The 14,846-nt window shown below is 36.8% G+C and overlaps 1 protein-coding gene across 1 annotated transcript; it reads left to right on the top strand.

Moving 5' to 3' along the window:
- Positions 1 to 1,415: 1,415 nt before the first annotated feature.
- On the top strand, positions 1,416 to 14,630 carry SACS (sacsin molecular chaperone). Its single transcript, XM_010165499.1, has 2 exons — positions 1,416 to 1,434; positions 2,828 to 14,630. The coding sequence occupies exon 2, from the start codon at positions 2,893 to 2,895 to the stop codon at positions 14,386 to 14,388; it is 11,496 nt and encodes a 3,831-aa protein (XP_010163801.1). The 5' UTR covers positions 1,416 to 1,434; positions 2,828 to 2,892; the 3' UTR covers positions 14,389 to 14,630.
- The last annotated feature ends 216 nt before the right edge of the window (positions 14,631 to 14,846 follow it).

Genomic DNA, 14,846 nt, shown 5'->3' with positions numbered 1-14,846 from the left:
TCCCTGGAGATATTAAAAAACCATCTGGACAGCATCCTGATTCATGTGCTCAAGGAGTCTCTGCTTGAGCAGGGTGGTTGGACTAGATGACCTTCAGAGGTCCCTTCCAACCTCAACCATTCTGTGATTCTGCGATATAGGGATCACAACAGACAAAGTGAGATTAGATGGATGAAAAATTGTATGGAAGACAGGAATGTTAGCTTTGAAAAATGCCAGTTCCTTGTAATGATACCATAAATTGACTTTTGAGATGTATTGTCCTAAACAATTTCCTCTAAGTGAATGCCACAAAGCAGTACAAAACCATACTTAAATTAAAAATCAGAGGAAAACAACCGAAATGAAATACAGGTTTGACAGACTGTACTTGAATACATCTTAAACAGAAAAAGCAGAGGTGACTAAAATGAAAAAAAATCTAAACGTCTATGTTCATAAAGCAATCCCTTGCTGAGATCTTCTAGGACGTTCCTTCACTTTTTCCACTCAGGCTTGGTCTCCGAGTTGCAAAAGTCCGTCTAGTCTTTATAGTTCCTAGAAGATTTTTGGTCACGTTTAAGGTCTTGCTTCTGTGTCTCTTCTTCCTCTGGCAGTTTCTTTGAATGATATTTTTCTAGGGACTTGTTCGGTAGTTTGCCTCTCATTGATTAGAAGAACATATTTTTATAAATGAGTATGACAAGTATAATTCTTTAAATCTTCTAGAAGTGCCTATGGACTTTTAGATATTGCTTTGCAAGACTGTAGTGCCTACTTTTCATTCTACCTCCTAAATTACCATAAAAGTTGTACGTTATTATAAATAATAAGTATTAGAGGGCTTTTGGGCAGGTTTGAATCCTTACTGTCAAGAATTTTACTTGTATAGCTGTAGAAATTATATCAGAGACTTTCCTGATACAGTTGCAGAAATAGAAACTTTCTTGTGTTATTTCTTTGAGAAGAGGGGATGCTCTTTTCTTTAATTGTATTGTACAAAGACAGCCAAATCTTATTTTTTCTTTCCTAAAATGTGTACTCCATTTTTATAGTTATCTCTGATTCTTCCCACTCTGTTTACAGTGTTCTAAAAAATTGGCTTTGGTTTTGAATATATTTAAGTGCTCTTTTAATTCATATAAATTACTTAAACTCATTTTGACACACTATTGATAAATTTGTTGCAGCTATACTTCAATTTAATTCCCCTCTTCATTGTTTGTTAGCACAATAAAAGTGTTTGACAGAGAAGAATATGATTTAATTTACATTTACTGCTGCTGTCATCCTAATAACCACACTGTTAAGGTCCCACTTACTGTCTAATTACTTTACCTCATTTCAAGAAGCGTCTGTTTCTATATTTAGTGCGTTAATATGTAACTCATGAGATGTTTTCTAAAAATGGATTTGATTATATTCTAGCCCAACAGCTTCTCTGGGGATTTTCAGGTATGGTTATTAACTGAAGATGTACTGGTTTGGATTGAAGCTTGATATTTGTGTGAATTTTATGATTAGCTATTCTTCTTACCCCAGCATTCTTGTAAACAAAACGTGCCAAAAGATAGATACCAAAGATAATTATGAAAAGAGTTCTAAATACAGTTGAGGGGAAAATGCATATTAATGAAAAATACCTTGTAGTTATGTTACACAGAAATGATCAATATTTTCATTCGTTTACTTATATATTTTCAATAAATTCCCATGCCATAGGAAGATTTCCAGTATTTTATGATCACCTGTATAGATTTTAAAACAGTATTTCTAGAGTTCTGTGCACAAATAATGAGATTTAAGCCTAGTTTTAAAGTAGATTCTTGTCTTGCTGGTCCACAGCTGCAAGTATTTCTCACTTTCACAAGGCTGCTGTGTTTATCTGTTTTTTCTGTTCAGTAGGACTAACAGCATGCATAGCTCTGTAGGCATGAAGTGAAAGGAGTTGTTTTGGTTTTTTTTCTGAAGGATGTCTTACTGCTGATTTCCTGCAGAGCAGGGACAGTAATAATATCTGTAATTGCACTGTTGCTTTTAAGGAAATGGCAGTGCTGTTCAGATGGAAGAAAGATCTGAAATTCAAATAGTTGTATTGCTTCCATTTCTGTTACTGTTTTTCATGTTTTTGGAAGGTAGTGCTATTTTTATCTTCTGTGCTATTTTCTTAACCCTAGGCATTCTGTAGTTTTAAAGCTGTCTTAATGATATTTAAGACATGAGTGTTAACATATATTTCTCTTAGTGGGAGCTTTGATAATGAAAATAAAAGGATATACATCTAAACTTAGTTTCAGCAGTCCTTGCACGACTGAGTTTTGTTGCTTGTCAGTTTTAGTGTAAGATCATCTGCACTTGAGCTGCTCTTTGCTGTATGTAATAAATAATCTTTCAAGTCTATTTGAATCTTTGCAATTATAGACAAACAAATAATGGATTAGATTCTTATTTACCACTAGGCATATAAGCAGTGTAAAAAATCAAACAAACAAAAAATATGTTTGAAGCTTCTACTTTGATTTTAAATCCGCAGTTGTTATGTATGCCTGAGAACTTCTGTGTCAAACTAACAAATGCAATAACATATTGATCGTTTTCAGTTTGTTTTTATTTTTATACTAATATGGAATGTATTTTCTTTTAATTAACTCCTAAAAGCAGGGGAAGCTGATATTTGCAGTTATACTTAACAAACAGTTTTTTTCCACAAAAAGAAAAGGCAGGGCACAAGTTAGATTTTTTTTTTTTCTTTTTCTTTTTCTCCCCCCTCCCCTAACCACCAAAAGCACTTTGTTATGTAACTCTGCTCTGTGATTTTTATGGCTTTGTCCTTTTGCTATAATTTCAGGAAGGCCATGCACTCAGCTGCAGCTTCTGAACCCAGAAAGATTTGCCCGGCTCATTAAAGAAGTTATGAATAGCACGTGGCCTGGTAGAGATATGGTGGTACAGTGGTATCCAGGTTTGGAAGACAAAAATCACCCACCAGTTTCCTGGCTAAAGATGGTCTGGAAGAACCTATATATACATTTTTCTGATGACTTGAGTGTGTTTGATGACATGCCGCTTATCCCCAAGACCCCGCTGGAGGAAAACCAAACATCAGTGGAACTGGTTAGATTTAGGAATCCATCTCCTATCATTCTGGAAGATGAATCTGAGACTCAACTCCCAGAGTACTTAGCTGATATTATTCAGAAAGTTGGTGGAGTTGTACTTAAGAAGCTGGATATTTCTATCCAACATCCACTTATTAAAAAATATGTGCATCCACCATTACCAAGTGCTGTTTTACAAATAATGGAAAAAATGTCCTTACAGAAACTATGCAATCAGGTTGCATCATTCCCGTCAACACATAAGGATGCTCTTAGGGCATTCTTAGCTAGTTTAACTGATGCAAGTGAAAAAGAGAGAAGAATTATTCAGGAATTGATAATATTTAAAAAAATTGAAAAATCACCTGATGAAAGTGTCTCTGTTTTTACTGGGCTAAAAGGTAGTAAGGTGTTACACCACACTGCCAAAATTCCTCCTGGTTTAAGATTTTCTATTCCAATAATTGACAGCAGTGATGAAGCTACTATTCGCTTAGCTAACCTAATGAAAATAGAACAGCTAAAGAGCACAGATTGCTTGAAGTTTGTTATACAAGACATAAGAAGTGATTTTTATTCATACAGTGAAACTACACAGATAATGCAATGGGTTCTTGAAAATCTGACTTTTCTGAAAAATGAGAATACAGATGTGATAGATTGGCTGACATCACTGAAGTTTATTAAGATTTCACAGGAAAAGATAATGTCAGCAAATGAACTCTTTGATCCTGAGGTAGAACTTCTGCAAAATTTGTATTATGCTGAGGAGGAAACTTGCTTCCCCCCTGTTATTTTTACTTCTTCAGATATTCTTCATTCTCTGAGACAAATAGGCTTAAAAAATGAGGCTGATCTTGAGGAAAGTGATATTTTGAGAGTGGCAAATAAAATTGAAAGTTTGCATGCTAACTCTGACACCAGTCATGATTTACTCTTAAGAAAAGCTAGAACTCTCCTGATGATTTTGAACAAAAACCATACACTGCTTCACTCATCTGAAACAAAAGCTGCGCTGAAAAAAATAAAGTGGATTCCTGCATGTAAGGAAAGACCTCCAAATTATCCGGGATCCTTAGTTTGGAAAGGAGATCATTGTAATCTATGTTCTCCACCAGAAATGTGTGATATTTCTCATGCAATTTTAGTTGGTTCCTCAGTTCCTCTTGTGGAAAATGTGCTGTTGGATATAGAAAAAGCACTTGGCATCCCCACCAAGCCCAGCATAAAAGCAGTCTTAAAACATTTCAAGGTGGTGGTCGATTGGCACAGTTCTAAAACCTTCAGTGATGAGGACTATTATCAGTTTCAGCATATCTTGCTTGAGATCTATGGATTTATGCATGATCACCTAGAAGAAGGCAAAGAAGCTTTTAAAGCCCTCAAATTTCCCTGGGTTTGGACAGGTAAAACATTTTGTTCCCTCACACAAGCAGTAATAAAGTCAGTACCTGATCTTGATCTCCAGCCTTATCTACATTATGTGCCAAAAACTATGGCGAAGTTTCACCAGTTGTTTAAATGTTGTGGTTCAATTGAGCAGTTAACACCAGACCATGTTTCTATGGTAATTCAGAAAATATATCTAAAAAGTGAGCAGTCTCTCTCAGAACAGGAGAGTAAACAAAATCTTCACATTATGTTGAGCATCATAAGATGGCTGTACAGCAATCAGATTCCTGCAAGTCCTCATACTCCCATGCCACTATACAGTGGCAAACTTCCTTATAAACTTGCAATGAAGCCAATTCATGAGTGTTGTTACTGTGATATCAAAGTTGATGACTTAAATGATTTGCTTGAAGATTCTGTTGAGCCAATAATTTTGGTGCATGAAGACATACCAATGAAAACCGCCGAGTGGCTAAACGTCCCATGCCTTAGCACAAGGTTGATTAATCCAGAAAATATGGGATTTGAGCAATCTGGGCAAAGAGAGCCCCTGACAGTAAGAATTAAAAACATTTTGGAAGAATACCCTTCCATTTCAGATATCTTTAAAGAGCTGCTTCAAAATGCTGATGACGCTAATGCAACAGAATGTAATTTCCTGATTGACATGAGAAGAAATATGGATATCAGAGAGACTCTTTTGGATCCAGGAATGGCAGCATGTCATGGTCCAGCTTTGTGGTCATTCAATAATTCCGAATTTTCTGACTCCGATTTCCTAAATATAACTCGATTAGGAGAGTCTTTAAAAAGGAGTGAAGTTGACAAAGTAGGAAAATTTGGACTGGGGTTCAACTCTGTTTATCATATCACTGATGTTCCTATTATTTTGAGCCGGGAGTTCATGATTATGTTTGATCCAAATGTTAACCATATCAGTAAGCATATTAGAGATAAATCTAACCCTGGGATCAAAATCAACTGGAGTAAACAACAGAAGAGGCTGCGAAAATTTCCCAATCAGTTTAAGCCATTTATAGGAGTTTTTGGTTGCCAGCTGCCACTGACTGTAGAATCTCCTTACAGCTACAAAGGAACACTGTTCAGGCTGTCCTTTAGAACTCAACAGGAAGCTAAAGTGAGTGAAGTCAGCAGTGCATGTTACAATACAGCAGACATTTACACTCTTGTGGATGAATTTAGCATTTGTGGTCATAGGCTGATAATATTTGCTCAGAGTGTAAATTCAATGGTTTTGAAGTACTTGAAAATTGAGGCAGATGATCCTGGTTTGGCACAAGATGTTGTCACTATAAAAAAAAATCTGTGTTCTTCCAAAGCCTTGACTGCACCAAATGTAAGTGTTTTAAAGGAAGCGGCTAAACTCATGAAGGTCTGCAGCAGCAGTAATAAAAAGCTTCCCACTGAAACACCAAAGTCCTCGTGTATCCTACAGATCGTAGTAGAAGAATTTCACCATGTATTTAGGCGGATCGCTGATTTACAGTCTCCACTTTTCAGAGGTACAGAAGATGACCCAGCTTCTTTCTTTGAAATGGCTAAATCAGGACAAATAAAAAGATCAGCTGATGAACTGCCACAGAAAACAGTAGATTCGACAACATGGCTTATATGTTCTTGCATGGACACTGGAGATGCTTTAAAATTTGCATTACATGAAAGTGGACAAAGACTGGGTCTTGTACCCTGTGGTGGAGTAGGAGTGTTGCTATCTGAAACCCAGGATCAAAAGTGGATTGTCAAACCTAATTGCAACAACATAGGTGAAGTATTCTGCTATTTACCTCTACGAATAAAGACAGGTTTGCCTCTTCATATAAATGGCTGCTTTGCAGTTACTTCAAATCGGAAAGAAATCTGGAAAACAGACACAAAAGGAAGATGGAATACAGTGTTTATGAGGCATGTTATTGTAAAAGCCTACATAGAAGCACTTTGTGTTCTACGTGACATGGCAATCAATGGTGAGCTAGCTGACTACAGTTACTATGCAGTGTGGCCAGATCCTGATTCAGTTCATGATGATTTTTCTGTTATTTGTCAAGGGTTTTATGAAGACATAGCTCATATGAAAAGCAAAGAAGGGATCAAAGTGTTTTCTGATGGTTTCTCTTGGGTTTCCATGAAGAATGTAAGGTTTTTAGATGACTCAATACTGAAACGAGCAGATGTTGGACCGTCGGCCTTTAAGATCTTTCTGAAATACCTTAAAAAAACTGGTTCAAAAAATCTGTGTGCTGTAGATCTCCCATCCTGGGTAAAGACAGGATTTGAAGAAGCAGGATGCAAATACATATTATTGGAAAACACTTTCTCTGAGAAACAGTTCTTTTCTGAGGTATTTTTCCCTAATGTTCAGGAGATCGATGCAGAGCTGCGTGATCCTTTGATGCGTTATGTTCTGAATGAAAAAGTTGAGGAGTTCTCAGGAATTCTTCGTGTTACTCCATGTATTCCCTGTTCATTGGATGGACATCCATTAGTTACACCATCAAGACTGATTCATCCTGAAGGAAGAGTTGCAAAGTTATATGATGCTGAAGATGGAAGATTCCCTTACGGCACCACTCAGGATTATCTTAACCCAGTTATTTTGGTTAAACTTGTTCAGTTGGGAATGGCTAAAGATGATATTTTATGGGAAGATCTGATAGAACGTGCAGAGTCAGTAGCTGAAATTAACAAGATTGATCATGCTGCAGCTTGTCTCAGAAGCAGTATTATATTGAGTCTTATTGATGAAAAACTAAAATCTAGGGACCCTAGAGCTAAAGAATTTGCTGCAAAATGTCAAACCATCCCTTTCCTTCCTTTCCTTAGCAAACCAGCAGGCTTCTCACTGCATTGGAGAGGCAGTGATTTTCAGCCTGAAGCAATGTTTTCAGCCACTGATCTTTTCACTGCTGATCATCAAGATACAGTTTGCCTAATACAACCAATTCTTAATGAAAATTCCCACTCCTTTAAAGGTTGTGGTGCTTTGTCATTAGCTGTCAAAGAATTTTTGGGATTACTGAAGAAACCAGCTGTTAATTTGGTCATAAATCAGTTAGAAGAAGTTGCAAAGTCATTTGATGGAATCACATTATATCAAGAAAATATCACTAATGCTTGTTACAAATATCTACATGAGGCAATGTTACAGAATGAATCAACAAAAGCTATGATAATTGAGCAACTGACAAACTGTAGTTTTATTCTGGTTGAGAATGTGTATGTTGATCCAACAAAAGTGTCTTTTCATTTGAATTTTGAAGCAGCACCCTATCTCTATCAGCTGCCTAATAAATATAAAAATAGTTTCCGTGAGCTATTTGAAAGTGTGGGTGTAAGACAAGCTTTTACAGTTGAAGATTTTGCTGCAGTTCTGGAGTTAATAAATCAGGAAAGAGGGACCAAACAATTAACAGAAGACAACTTTCAGCTTTGCAGGAGAATAATTAGTGAAGGAATATGGGGCCTCATTAGAGAGAAGAAGCAGGAATTTTGTGAGAAAAAGTATGGTGAGATTTTGTTACCTGATACTCGTCTTGCACTCCTGCCTGCAAAATCTTTGTGTTACAATGACTGTCCGTGGATTAAAGTTAAAGACACAACTGTTAAATATTGTCATGGTGATATTCCAAGAGAAGTTGCAGTAAAGCTTGGAGCAATACCAAAACGCCATAAAGCTTTAGAAAGATATGCATCCAATATCTGTTTTACTACCCTTGGAACAGAATTTGGCCAGAAAGAAAAATTGACAAGTAGAATTAAAAGCATTCTTAATGCCTACCCTTCAGAAAAAGAAATGCTGAAGGAGCTCCTTCAGAATGCAGATGATGCAAAAGCTACAGAGATCTGTTTTGTATTTGATCCTAGGCAGCATCCAACTGATAGAATATTTGATGAGAAATGGGCACCACTTCAGGGACCAGCACTTTGTGTTTACAACAATCAGCCTTTTACAGAAGATGATATTCGAGGAATTCAGAACCTTGGAAAAGGTACAAAAGTAGGAAATCCCTGTAAAACTGGACAATATGGTATAGGTTTCAATTCTGTTTATCACATTACTGATTGCCCTTCTTTCATATCTGGCAATGATATACTTTGTATTTTTGATCCTCATGCTAGATATGCACCAGGTTCAACATCAACAAGCCCTGGCCGCATGTTTAGAGATTTAGATGCAGATTTCAGAACGCAGTTCTCAGATGTACTGGACCTCTACTTAGGAAATCACTTTAAACTGGATAATTGCACAATGTTTAGGTTTCCTCTTCGAAATGGAGAAATGGCGAAAGTATCAGAAATTTCCTCAGTTCCGTGCTCAGATAGAATGGTCCAGAATCTTTTAGATAAGTTGCGTACAGATGGAGCAGAACTGTTAATGTTTTTGAACCATATGGAGAAAATTTCTATTTGTGAGATAGAAAAAACAACAGGAGAGCTGAATGTGTTGTATTCTGTACAAGGCAAAATCACAGATGGAGACAGACTGAAACGAAAGCAATTCCATGCATCTGTAATTGACAGTGTAACTAAAAAAAAGCAGCTGAGTGAAATACCTGTGCAACAGATTACTTACACAATGGATACTGAAGACTCAGAAGGAAATCTTACAACTTGGTTAATTTGTAACAGGTCAGGCTTTTCTGCCATGGAAAAGGTATCCAAAAGTGTGGTTTCAGCCCACAAGAATGAGGACATTACTCTTTTTCCACGTGGTGGGGTAGCAGCTTGCATTACTCATAATTACAAAAAACCCCACAGAGCCTTCTGTTTCTTACCATTGTCTTTAGAAACTGGGTTACCTTTTCATGTGAACGGACACTTTGCTCTGGATTCTGCAAGGAGAAATCTATGGCGTGATGATAATGGTGTTGGAGTAAGAAGTGACTGGAATAGTAGCCTAATGACAGCGCTGATAGCACCAGCCTATGTTGAACTGCTGATTCAGCTGAAGAAACGGTATTTTCCAGGCACTGATCCTACTGTATCAGTGCTGCAAAACACACCTATTCATGTTGTGAAAGACACTTTAAAAAAATTTTTAACCTTTTTTCCAGTTAATAGACTTGATATTCAGCCAGATTGGTATTGTTTAGTGAAAGCAGTTTACAGTTGTATTTATGAAGATCTGAAGCGTCTTTTGCCTGTTATGCGAGCTCCAAATATCGATGGTTCTGATTTGCATTCCGCCGTTATCATCACATGGGTTAACATGTCTACTGTGAACAAAGGTAGGCCATTCTTTGACAATTTACTACAAGATGAATTGCAGCATCTGAAAAATACAGAATATAACATCACAACACGGAAGACAGTGGCTGAAAATGTTTACAGACTCAAGCATTTACTCTTAGAAATCGGATTTAATTTGGTATATAACTGTGATGAAACTGCAAATCTTTACCACTGTTTGGTAGATGCAGATATTCCTGTCACCTATGTGACACCTGCTGATGTCCGGTTGTTTTTGATGACATTTTCTTTTCCAGACTCTAATTGCCACATTGGAAAGTTACCCTGTCGTCTTCAGCAGACAAATTTGAAACTCTTCCATAGTCTCAAACTTCTGGTTGACTACTGTTTTAAAGATGCAGAAGAAAATGAAATCCAAATTGAGGGCTTGCCACTCCTTATTACTCTTGACAATGTTTTGCAAATTTTTGATTCAAAGCGACCGAAGTTCTTAACAACATACCACGAACTCATTCCATCTCGCAAGGATCTCTTTATGAACACATTGTATTTGAGATACAACAGTATTTTACTTAACAGTGAAGTAGCAAAAGTCTTTGATATCACAAGTTTTGCTGAATTGTTGTCATCTGTGTTGCCTAGAGAATATAAAACTAGAAATTGTATGAAATGGAGGGAAAACTTCGCAAGTGAATCTTGGCTTAAAAATGCCTGGCATTTTATTAGTGAGTCTATAAATATTAAGGAAGAGCAAGAAGATATGCAAGCAAAATTTGATGATGTTGTTGAAACTTTGAAGGACTGGACTTTGCTCCCAGGTGTAAAGTTTACTGTCTCAGCTAATAATCTTGTTGTGCCAGAGTGTGATGTTTTGCTGCCCCTGAGCATTATGCATATAGCTGTTTTTCCAAATGCTCAGAGTGATAAAGTCTTTCATGCTTTAATGAAAACAGGCTGTATTCAACTGGCATTGAACAAAATCTGCTCCAAAGACAGTGCTTTAGTACCTTTGTTGTCAGGATGTACAGCAAATATTGATAATCCTTCAAGCATTCTGAAAGCCATACAATATATGCTACAGACATCAACTTTTAGGACTGAAAAGTTAGCAGAAAGTGACTTTGAGGCTCTCTTAATGTACTTCAATTGCAATTTATGTAATTTGACATCTCAGGATGACATAAAAATTTTAAAGTCTCTTCCATGTTATAAATCAATTAGTGGCCGATACATCAGCATTTCAAAATATGGGGCATGTTACGTCCTCACGAAAAGCATCCCATCAGTAGAAGTAGACAGATGGACACAGTCAACTTCATCAGCTTTTCTTGAAGAGAAGGTTCATTTGAAAGATTTGTATACTGTGCTTGGCTGTGTCTCTGTGGATGATCTTGAAGTATACTTGAAACATCTTTTGCCAAAAATTGAAAGTCTGTCTTATGATGCAAAATTAGAACACTTGATCTACTTAAAGAACAGGCTAACTAGCATTGAAGAAACTTCAGAAATGAAAGAACAGCTGTTTGAAAAGCTTGAAAGCATTTTGATCATTCATGATGCAAGCAATAGATTAAAACCTGCAAAATATTTTTATGACAGGACTGTAAAAGTCTTTGAAGTTATGCTTTCTGAAAAATTCTTTATACCTCAAGACTTTTTTAAGAAACTAGAACAACTTACAAAGCCAAAAAATCAAGCTGTATTCCTTCCATCATGGGTAACTTTTCTACGACATATTGGATTGAAATTCCTCATTTCACAGCAACAGTTACTGCAGTTTGCTAAGGAGATCAGCATGCGAGCGAATACAGAAAACTGGTCTAAAGAAACACTACAGAATGCTGTCGATGTCCTCCTTCATCATATATTTCAAGAAAGAACTGACCTTTTGTCAGGAAATTTTCTGAAGGAATTGTCGTTAATTCCTTTTCTGTGCCCTGAACGAGCTCCAGCAGAATTTGTTAGATTTCACCCTCAGTATCAAGAAGTTAATGGGACGCTTCCTCTCATACGATTCAATGGGGCACAGGTAAATCCTAAATTCAAACAGACTGATGTGTTGCAGTTGCTGTGGACGTCATGTCCCATTCTTCCTGAGAAAGCAACACCTTTAAGTATAAAAGAGCAAGAGGGAAGTAGTCTTGGTGCGCAAGAACAACTTGAACAAGTTTTAACTATGCTGAATGTAAATTTGGACCCTCCCCTAGACAAAGTTATCAATAACTGCAGGAACATATGCAATATAACAACTTTGGATGAGGACATGGTGAAAACTAGGGCCAAGGTCTTAAGAAGCATTTATGAATTTCTTAGTACAGAGAAAAGAGAATTCCGCTTTCAGCTTCGAGGAGTTTCTTTTGTAATGGTGGAAGAAGGTTGGAAGCTCCTTAAGCCTGAAGAGGTGGTAATAAACCTTGAGTATGAATCTGATTTTAAACCTTATCTTTACAAGCTTCCTTTAGAACTTGGTACTTTCCATCAGTTATTTAAACATTTGGGTACTGAAGATATTATTTCAACAAAGCAGTATGTTGAAGTTCTAGGTCGCATATTCAAGAACTCTGAAGGAAAGCAATTGGATCCTAATGAAATGCGCACAGTTAAAAGAGTAGTTTCTGGCCTGTTCAAAAGTCTTCAGAACGATTCTGTCAAGGTTAGGAATGACCTTGAGAATATGAGGGATTTTGCCCTTTACCTTCCTAGTCAAGATGGTAGATTGGTAAAGTCTAGTATCTTAGTTTTTGATGATGCACCTCACTACAAAAGCAGAATCCAAGGTAACATTGGTGTGCAAATGCTTGTTGATCTTAGCCAGTGTTACTTAGGCAAAGACCATGGTTTTCATACTAAATTGATAATGTTGTTCCCTCAGAAATTGAGGCCTCGCTTACTTAGCAGTATTCTTGAAGAACAGTTGGATGAGGAGTCTCCCAAAATTTGTCAGTTTGGAGCATTATGTTCTTTGCAAGGAAGGTTACAGTTACTGTTGTCTTCAGAACAATTCATCACAGGACTTATTAGGATTATGAAGCATGAAAATGACAATGCTTTTTTAGCTAATGAAGAAAAAGCAATAAGACTTTGTAAAGCTTTGCGAGAAGGTTTGAAAGTTTCCTGTTTTGAAAAGCTGCAAACAACTTTAAGAGTTAAAGGTTTTGCTCCTATTCCTCACAGCAAAAGTGAAACATTTGCTTTCCTGAAGAGATATGGAAATGCAGTAATATTGCTTTATATACAGCATTCTGACAGCAAAGACATAAATTTCCTGTTAGCATTAGCAATGACCTTAAAATCTGCAACTGACAACCTGATTTCTGATACCTCGTATTTAATTGCTATGCTGGGTTGTAATGATATTTACCGGATCAGTGAGAAGCTTGACAGTTTAGGAGTGAAGTATGACTCTTCTGAGCCATCAAAACTTGAACTACCAACACCTGGCACACCTATACCAGCTGAAATTCACTATACACTTCTTATGGATCCAATGAATGTATTTTATCCTGGTGAATATGTTGGTTACCTTGTTGATGCTGAAGGTGGTGATATATATGGATCATATCAACCAACTTATACCTACGCAATCATCGTACAAGAAGTAGAAAAAGAAGATGATGAAAATCCCAGTTTTCTAGGGAAGATTTACCAGATTGATATTGGATACAGTGAATATAAAATAGTGAGCTCTCTTGACTTGTACAAATTTTCAAGACCAGAGGAGAGTTCTCAAAGCAGGGATAGCACACCTTCTACCCCAACCAGTCCTACAGAATTTCCAGCACATGGACCAAGGACAATTCCACCTCTCTTCCATGGTAGAGAGAGCCACAAAACACTGTCCTCAAAACATCACTCTCCAAAAAAGATAAAGTCAAACTCGTTGCCAGAAATATTAAGAGAAGTGACATCTGTGATTGAACAGGCTTGGAAGCTTCCAGAATCTGAAAGAAAAAAGATTATTAGGAGGCTGTATCTAAAATGGCATCCAGATAAAAATGCAGAGAATCTTGATATAGCTAATGAAGTTTTCAAACATTTACAGAATGAGATTAACAGGCTAGAAAAACAGGCCTTTATGGATCAAAATATGGACAGAACCTCAAGAAGGCCATTTTCATCCTCTGCTTCTCGATTTCAGTCAGATAAATTTTCATTTCAGAGATTTTATACTTCATGGAATCAAGAAGCAACAAGCCACAAATCCGAAAGGCAACAGTATAAAGAAAAGAGTCCATCTTCAACGGGGCCATCTTACTCGCAACGCTTTTTTGTCCCACCTACATTCAGGTCTGTTGGCAATCCCGTAGAGGCACGTCGATGGCTTAGGCAGGCCCGAGCTAACTTTTCAGCTGCAAGAAATGACCTTCATAAAAATGCCAATGAATGGGTATGCTTTAAATGCTACCTTTCTACTAAGCTAGCCTTGATTGCAGCTGACTATGCTGTGAAGGGCAAATCAGACAAAGATGTAAAACCAGCAGCCCTTGCACAAAAAATAGAGGAATATAGTCAGCAACTTGAAGGGCTTACAAATGATGTTCAGACATTGGAAGCTTATGGAGTAGATAGCTTGAAAACTAGGTATCCTGACTTACTTCCTTTTCCACAGATTCCCAATGATAGGTTTACTTCAGAAGTTGCTATGAGAGTGATGGAATGTACTGCTTGTATCATAATAAAACTTGAAAACTTTATACAACAAAAAGTATGAAAGATGTGAAGAAGTTAGGGAACTGTTTTGTCAAGAGCTTAGGTGTTTCATGTGACAGGATACAAATGCGATATTGTGCAGTTTACTGAACATGCAAGAGGTTACACATTGACAAGCAATTCAGAAGCGTAGTGCACAAAGGTGGATGGTACTGAAGTACTTAGAATTGAAATTTATTTAAACGGGATTTTTTTTTAACTGAGCCTGCTGTATAAGCAAACTGTAAAACATGAATATTTTTTAAATTTTGCAGGGAAACTGAGCTGCAAAAATTATGTATGTACAATATTGTGATTAATTGGCATATTATTGAACTGCACTTTATATAACCAAAGCTTAGCTTTCTGTTAGATGAAGCCTGTAATTATAACTCCTTATTAGATTTTATTTCATATAATACAGTGTTTCCTAAATGGTAATGTCAGTTTTCAATGTACTGATCTTAAGACTGGACGTAC

This window comes from Antrostomus carolinensis, unplaced genomic scaffold (genome assembly GCF_000700745.2).
Source record: "Antrostomus carolinensis isolate BGI_N321 unplaced genomic scaffold, ASM70074v2 scaffold24563, whole genome shotgun sequence".
NCBI classification, from domain to species: domain Eukaryota; kingdom Metazoa; phylum Chordata; class Aves; order Caprimulgiformes; family Caprimulgidae; genus Antrostomus; species Antrostomus carolinensis.
Note: the sequence above shows the minus strand (reverse complement) of the source record. Positions and strands in the feature narration are given on the sequence as shown.

Bases quoted from the DNA above. Each gene is read 5' to 3' on its own strand.
- SACS (XM_010165499.1), top strand. From the start codon at position 2,893: ATGAATAGCACGTGGCCTGGTAGAGATATGGTGGTACAGTGGTATCCA.